Raw genomic sequence first — 8,082 nt, forward strand, 5'->3', positions numbered from 1 at the left:
GTCATGAGAGCGTGCAATCAAAGTCTAGTCGATGGTCAGACATCGGAATTATTTCTATCGGAATACAACGTTCCAGTGGTTCTCGAAATTACGTTGTCGGCGAATGACGACGATTTTGGACGAATCAAAGGGATACACGTAACTCTGATGAACATTAGCGACGTTAATCAAGGGATTTGAATTCATGAACGTCCACGTTACCCAAGTTCATCGACATGGCACGGTAAGAACGAATATCACGTTAACGGGGGAAACATTAACGTTCGAGATATCTGCTATTTCCACAAGTTACGCTAACGGATCGGCCGATCTCTCGGAAACTCGTCGAATATTCCGCGGCGATGTCTGGAACAGAATGAATGTCGAAATCCAACGAGAGTTTATCGTCCATGACTTTGCGATATTTTGGAAATTAATATTATCTTTGCTCGTTTCTAAAAAAAAAAAAAAAAAAAAAAAAAAAAAAATAAGAAAAAAAAGAAAGAAAGAAAGAAAGAAAGAAAGTGTTCGATTCTTTAGTTCTTTAGTGTTCGATCATATTTTCAACTAAACGTTCAAAGTTATCTCGTCTTCTAGCCAAAGAATCAGATACAAGGTACCATCAAAAAAAAAAAAAAAAAAAAGAAGAGATAAAGAAGAAAAAGGAATGTTTCAATATCGTTCGACTAATTCGTAAGATTCTTCGATCGTATATTCGATTTAACCACTGGAAGATCTTTCATATTTTAGCCAAAGAATCATACACAAGATATCTCCGAGAGAAAATAAACGAAACAAACGTTCGATGTTACACGAACGGTCACTGTGATATTCTATTATCAACTTAATTTTCAGAAGAAAAAAAAAAGGAAAAGAAAAAATCAAATACGAGATACAACGTAGTAGATTTAGGTAGTTTTCGTATAATATGCATATATACTCGTAACCTGACTTCCTTGCTTCTATCCATTCATCCATCCATCCATTCATCCATCCATCCATCCATCCATCCATCCATCCATCCATCCATCCATCCATCCATCCATCCTTCCTTCCTTCCTTCCTTCCTTCCTTCCTTTCTACGATTCACCGAGCGATTGTTTACGAAATAGAATGTCTCATTATGTTAGCTGTTGGCTTCGAGCGATACACTCGTCTACTCCAAAGTAATCCACGCGTATGTATATATATATATATATATATATATATATATATATATATATACACGTACGAACGTAAGTATGTATGTATGTATGCATATAATGCCTTAGATGAGTTTCCAGGTTGTTCTACGCGTGCGGATGATAGAGAGAGAGAGAGAGAGAGAGAGAGGGAAAACGAATTGTATACAGACATCGAAGACGTATGTATTATACGAGGACGATTTACAGGGGGCCAGTAGTTAGACAAGTGTAATGGACGCTCGTAAGTGCAATCAATGTTACTAGACGTCGAACGAAGGGCTCCCCCGAGGCTACATGGACGCACGACTGACACAAAAGACGATTCACGATTAGCTACCTATAATCTCTCTCTCTCTCTCTCTCTCTCTCCCTCTCTGTTTATTTATCTATCTCTATCTCTATCTCTCTTCCTCTTCTCACTCATATTTTATATCTCGTTTATCTTTGTGTCTTTACGTTTTAATTAGTACACGCGATACCAAATAAATCATTTCCCTTCTATCCAACGAACAATAAGAAATAATAGATAAACTTAAAAATATAGCGTACGTTAAACAGAGATTTAATCAATTTCAATCTGATTATTTACATTCAATAATAATTATCAACATTTTTAATGGTAATTCATGATCTTGTTATTTCTTGAGATAACAAAATAGATACTTACGTTAATTTATTATTATCGATGTAGTAAATAAAGTAGATACATTATAAATCGTGATTTCTTTTCGTAGAACGAATAAATGAAATAATTCAAATCGAAATTGCGATTAGAAAATTTTCCTTCCTGTTGAATATTCTTTTCTTTTCTTTTCTTTTCTTTTCTTTCTTTTTTCATTCTTCTTTCTTATCTCGTCTCAGGATTCTTTGAAATAAAATATTGACGATAACGAGATAACGTTATTTTCGATTAGATCAAATCGTTAATATACTTTTCACGAACCACAGCGAGAAGATATTTCTAATGGATTACTACGTCGAAACGCGGTAACAATTCATCTTCTTGAGAATTAGATTAATTAAAAGGCAATCTCGATTGGATTATCGTCGAAAATGAAGAGAACGTTTGGAGGATAGTTCACGTTCGAGGAGTTCCACGTAAGAATAGATCGTTTCTAATCTTTTTTTCTCTCTAACGAATGCGTTTAGAAGCAATTACATACATATATACATACATAGATATATATATATATATATATATATATATATATATACACGAACTCTGCCCTATCTCCCACCCTTTACATTCCAACTTCGAGTTTTATTTAAGTGGATCAGATTTTTTTCGCGTATGATCCCTTAAACGAATTATTCGACGATGAACGATCATTTGTCACGAGAGACGAAATCGAATTTAAAATCTATTTCGAAGGTAACGGATTAATCTTTTCCTTGTTTTACATTTCTCATTTTTGTTTCTCTCTCATTTGAAAGATTTCAAAGATCCTTCACGTCTTATTTTGAAACGTCGAGGAAGCGTCTCAAAGTTTTTGCGTTTCTATCCTTCGAGGAATAATAGCTAATCGTAATGATAAAAAATCGTGTAGATTTTTGTTTCTTTTTTTTTTTCATAGGGGAGAGAGGAAGAGAGGAGGTAAAAAGACTAAGCAGACGTTTCTCTTTTCGTGACAACCGAGAGAATTTCATACGACTCCTTGCCCTCGAACGACCTCTTAGAAACGCTACCGTCGCCGGTGAAAGACGGGAAGGATGATCCCTTTCACCTTAGACCGAATCATCCCCACTCTCTCTCTCTCTCTCTCTCTCTCTCTCTCTCTCTCTCTCTCTCTCTCTCGTTCTTCCTCTTTCTCACTCACTTTCTCTTAGGAACTTTGAGCTTTTGCGAGAAGAAGGATAGAGAGCTTTTGTGCAGCCTCCTTGGTGTCTAGACCGCGAGTCGTTTAGAACCGGTGAGTCTTTTTCCTCAGGCAGTTCTTCCATTGATCCACCTTCGAAGTCCGCGATGGTGGTTCTGAGATAAAAAGAAAAAAAAAGAAAAGAAGAAAAGAAAAAGGAAGAAGAAGAAGGAAGAAGGAGAATGAGGAGGAGGAGGAAAAAGTAAAAAAAAAGAAAATAAAAAATAAAGAAAAGGGGAGCAAAGGGGAGAAGAAGAGAGGGAATGATTGAGAGAGAGAGAGAGAGAGAGAGAGAGAGAGAGGTGTAGGGAAAGAGGGTTGGTCGGGGTTATCGGAGGTACTAAGGGTGCTAGGACTTTTGAAAGGAAGCTCTGAGAATTATTCCACGGGGTTGGATCGAGGTGCCACCACAGCCCGTTCTAATATCTATCGCGAAATAATGACTTATGCACACCAACGACTCTTTCTTCGAAGGGAAAGCCAATGGCCATCTTCATTTTTCTCTGTCAGCGCAAGAAGACTCGAATCGCCGTTTCGTCTCGATCGATCTCTTCTTCCGAGAAGAAGAAAACTTCTCTCCTCTTCTTTTCTTTTCTCTCTTAAAACTGGCTAAGGAGGATGCGTTATTTATCAATTAAATCGGGACCAGGGGTAACTGGGTTTAACGGGACTTTCCTAAAGAAGGAAACTGACAAGTCCGAACGTTCTTGATATCGATGAGAGAAAGAGAGAGAGAGAGAGAGAGAGAGAGAGAGAGAGATTCTTGTCACTCACTTGTCTACTTAAAAATTTTTTTTACTTATGTATCATCTGAGCGAAGAATAATGATTGGCTCTCGATCGTCCTATCGTTATCCTTTCTTAATAAAGATTAATTAACGACAAAGAAGAAGTTGTTCAACAAAAGAAGAAGAAAATATAAAAATGAGAAGGAAGAGCGAAGGGGAAAAGAAGCGGATATAAAAAGGAAATCAAAAAAAAAAAAAAAAAAAAAGGGAAAAGAAAAGAAAAGAAAGAAAGAAATCGTTCGACCGGCATAAAATCTCGATATGAGTTGCGTATAATCGAACGAAAAAATTCGAATCGAGAGATATTCGAATTAGTACCGAATGACGATAACCGAGAGTAAATCTATCGCGAAATACGTAAGCTATCTCGGTTGGACTTTCGCTGACGCGCATTTCTACGTGCCGTAGGACGAGGCTCATTATTTCTAACTGATGACGCCATAATTCAGGTCCTTCTAACGCGCCAGAAAGGACGACGTACAAGAAAATGGACTTGCCGTGGCTCGACTTGCACTTCGTCAGGCTTCTCTCGCGAAACGCTTGCGCTCCCGCGCTCTTCGTCCAACCGAGCGCATACGTACATACATACATACATACATATATAGATACGTATATACGTAAGTACGTACGTACGTACGTACATACACGCTATCGTATATTCTATCTTTGTCTGACTATCTCCTTCTACCTATCTCCTTCTCTCTATTTCTCTTCACCTTTGCTATTCCGTCCAATTAAATGCCTAATCAATTATCCGACGAAGAACGGACGGTTGCGCTGCTGCCTTTCTTGCTTCTCCACCTCAAAACACGTTTCTCGATCGTCGAACGACCAACCGACATTAGTGTGTGAGAGAGAGAGAGAGAGAGAGAGAGAGGGAAAGAGAAAGATACGACTACGAGGAATAGTTCGTGCGTATGTGTATGTGTATATGTGTGTGTGTATGAGTAGGCGGATGGATGCGAGTATGCAGGTATGTGTGTATTCGTTCGGCAACCCTGATCTATTGAAACTGCGCTATTTTCCACCGTTTCGAGCCGTACGATCGACTTAATTTATCGCTCGATACGCGAAACCACCCAATTTTCTACTTCTACGGCTTCTACATACGCAGCAAACACATACAGAGATTATTTATACGTATCTATGTAGATATATACGGATATTACTTACTACCGTAGTTTTATATATATATATGTGTGTGTGTGTATATATATATATATAAATATATATATATGTATCTATATATACACCGTGGATGTAAATGGAAATCATTCTTTTCAGGTTTCCGGACACTTGCACAACACCGGCCAGTTTCTGGTCTTCCGAGCGGACAAAGAGGCCAAAGTAAGAGTCAATATAACGGGTGGTCCCTTAGCTTACCATTATCAATTCGAAGAGATCTATATTCATTACGGATTGGACGATAATCATGGCTCCGAACATCGCGTCGACGATTATGCTTTTCCAGCCGAAGTAAGTCTACTATATTTTCGTTTTCTTTTTTTCTTTCTTTCTTTCTTATCGCTTCCTATCGGCGTAACCATGATTTTATATAAACCGATAATTATTTCATTTTGTATCTAGACATACGTACGTATGTATAATATATACGAATTCTATGATTTTAGAAACTTCTCTCTATTACTTTTTTATACGTTTAATCTTCGAAATACTTTAATGATCGGTCCAGCAATTAGAAAGACAGAAGACGGATGGACGGACGAAGAGAAAGATAGATAGATAGATAGATAAAGAGAGAGAGAGAGAGAGAGAGAGAGAGAGAGAGAGAGAGAGAGAGAGAGAGAGAGAGAGTACAGTTAGAAAATCACGAAAGAGAGCATCGTTTTTCTATTCAGAGACATTACGTCCATTTAGTTTCGTTAAATCTAGTGGCAGTGCGTCAGAGCAGACGCACGAGAGATTATCTATTAAATTCCTCGCTCATCCTGAATTCGTACACGTAGCGTACAATTTTACAAATGTTACATATTTTATTCAAGATACACAATCGGTCCAGACACTTTTTCCAATTTTTTTCTTTCTTCTTTTTTTTTTTCCTTTGCTTCTCCCTTTTTTTTTTTTTTTTTTTGATTCGAACGAAAGTATACTTAAATTATGATCAAGTATTACATATGAGAACTTTAGCAACTCTATATACGAAGTTTATATGAAATATATATAGAAAAAAGATAGAAAAAGTGGAACGTTTATCGAGCAAAAACTATATTTTTAATCTCCTCGAATAAAAGACGATCTATTTTTATATCTAATTGTTTGTTTAATCCGATGTGAAATAAAAAAATTAGTAAGATCCATATGAAACGTCGCGACGTTATCGATTCGATCGTACGATTAAATTTTCTCGAGATAAAACTTCTGTATAGTATAAAACGAGCGCCATTTCAAAAGAAATTTTTCGAAAGATCGATCTGACAATCGATACGGTAATACCTTTCGCACTATAGCAATCAAACGGTGCACAAAATTTCGTTAGATTTGATTCGAGCAATTTGTTGCTCGGGTCGAGATAAAAAAAAAAAAAAAAAAGAGAAAAGAGAGAAAAGAAAAAAGGAAAGAAAAAAAGAACAAAGAAAAACATTTAGCCGTACACAGGCACGATATAAACAAAAATACGCACATCGTATCAAGCACGCATACACACGCGCGCACGGATACACACGCATACTTACGCACTTACGTTCGTGAAAAACTTCAAACGGAATTGAAAAATTCCATTTCTATCGAAAGTTATAGAAACGAGCTCACGTTTTTTGCAATAGTGAATGTGCAAAAGATAGTCTCGATAGTTGAACTTAAAAAAGGCGAATGAGAAATTGAAAAAAAGTATACGTACACACGTATACATATAAACATACACATACATACGGAGAAGCCACTTACTACTCACAAAATATATAGATATATATGTACGTAAACACGCATATGTATACATATATACGATGTACACGTATGTATGCGTATATAGAGATAGGCCTCTCATTTTCGGATTACTCCTCGGTTACTCCAATCCCGCAGCCACGAATTTAGAAGAGGGTTGAATTTTTTATTGGTTCGATATTGGCCGAGCTCACCCATCGTGGTCGAAATCTGTGACGACGGTCATTTCGACTGATAATTACGTATTAACGCGTGTCCCAATTTCGTCGAGCGCTTCATAACGCATTCTGTTTTTTTTCTTCCCTCTCGCTTTATACATATATATATATATATATATATATATATATATATATATATATATCTTTCTCTTTTCCCATGCTACACGTTCATGTAACTCATTCAAAAGCGAAAAGTGCGACACTCGATTTCGAATCGATAGGAAAGATCGATCAATTTTATTTCTCTCTCTTTCTCTCTCTCTCTCTCTCTCTCTCTCTCTCTCTCTCTCACTCGATAAAACGTTCCTCGTGAAAGTGAGAATTATTATTAATCGCTCGTTGTCCAGTCGATTATCTCTCATCCACGAAACGATCGTGATAAAAAAAAGAACAAAAGTATAATAAATTCATGTTCCCTTCTTCATATTCGTGTACAGATTGCGAGAGATAGATAGATAGAGAGAGAAAGAGAAAGAGAGAGAGAGAGAGAGAATAAAATGTATATTAAAAATCCGTGGACAATTACGTATAATGCGATTGTACGATATCGATACGAATATAAAGATTGCTTATTTTCGAGCACCCGCTAAAAGGAATGAAATGGTGATAAATAAATAAATGAACGAACGAACGAACGAACGAACGAACGAACGAACGAATGAATGAATGAATGAATGAATGAATGAATGAATAAATAAACAGAACAAAAGAAACAAAAAACAAAAAGAAAAAAGAAAAAGAAAGTAACGTTGTATTTTTATTCGTAGGACTCATTTCTGTATACCTATCTATTTCAAAACGAGACGAGCGGAGAGATAAAGAGGATGACCCCAAGTGACGAGATAATTAATTGAAATTAATTATGCGACGCAGGGCCCTCAAAATGGGACAAATTAAACACGCATTAAACCGCTGCGCGAGCTCATCTTCTCGTAAACAAGCTGTCTCTCTCTCTCTCTCTCTCTCTCACTCTCTCTCTCTCTATCTCTCTCTATCTCTCTCCATCCCCTTCTCTTTATCTTTATCTCTCTCTTTACTTCGTGTAATTTCCATCTTCCGACGTTGGAACGGTAAAAGACCGTAAAAACTACGCTTATACGACGATGATACGTTTTATCGTAGTGAAACGACGACAAGTAGAGAGAGAGAGAGAGAGA

The 8,082-nt window shown here is 36.8% G+C and overlaps 1 protein-coding gene and 1 long non-coding RNA gene across 4 annotated transcripts in view; one reads left to right on the forward strand and one right to left on the reverse strand.

Annotated features, from left to right (window-relative positions):
- Positions 1-8,082, forward strand: part of LOC122628652 (carbonic anhydrase-related protein 10) — a 190,394-nt gene that overhangs the window by 144,511 nt on the left and 37,801 nt on the right. For all 3 annotated transcript variants that reach the window (XM_043811132.1, XM_043811133.1, XM_043811134.1), the window contains one exon: positions 5,091-5,282. In XM_043811132.1, coding sequence (XP_043667067.1) covers positions 5,091-5,282 — 192 coding nt within the window. The remainder of the gene's footprint in view (positions 1-5,090; positions 5,283-8,082) is intronic.
- Positions 1-8,082, reverse strand: part of LOC122628656 — a 108,504-nt gene that overhangs the window by 12,279 nt on the left and 88,143 nt on the right. The window lies entirely within an intron of this gene.

Source organism: Vespula pensylvanica, chromosome 4 (genome assembly GCF_014466175.1).
Source record: "Vespula pensylvanica isolate Volc-1 chromosome 4, ASM1446617v1, whole genome shotgun sequence".
Lineage (NCBI taxonomy): Eukaryota > Metazoa > Arthropoda > Insecta > Hymenoptera > Vespidae > Vespula > Vespula pensylvanica.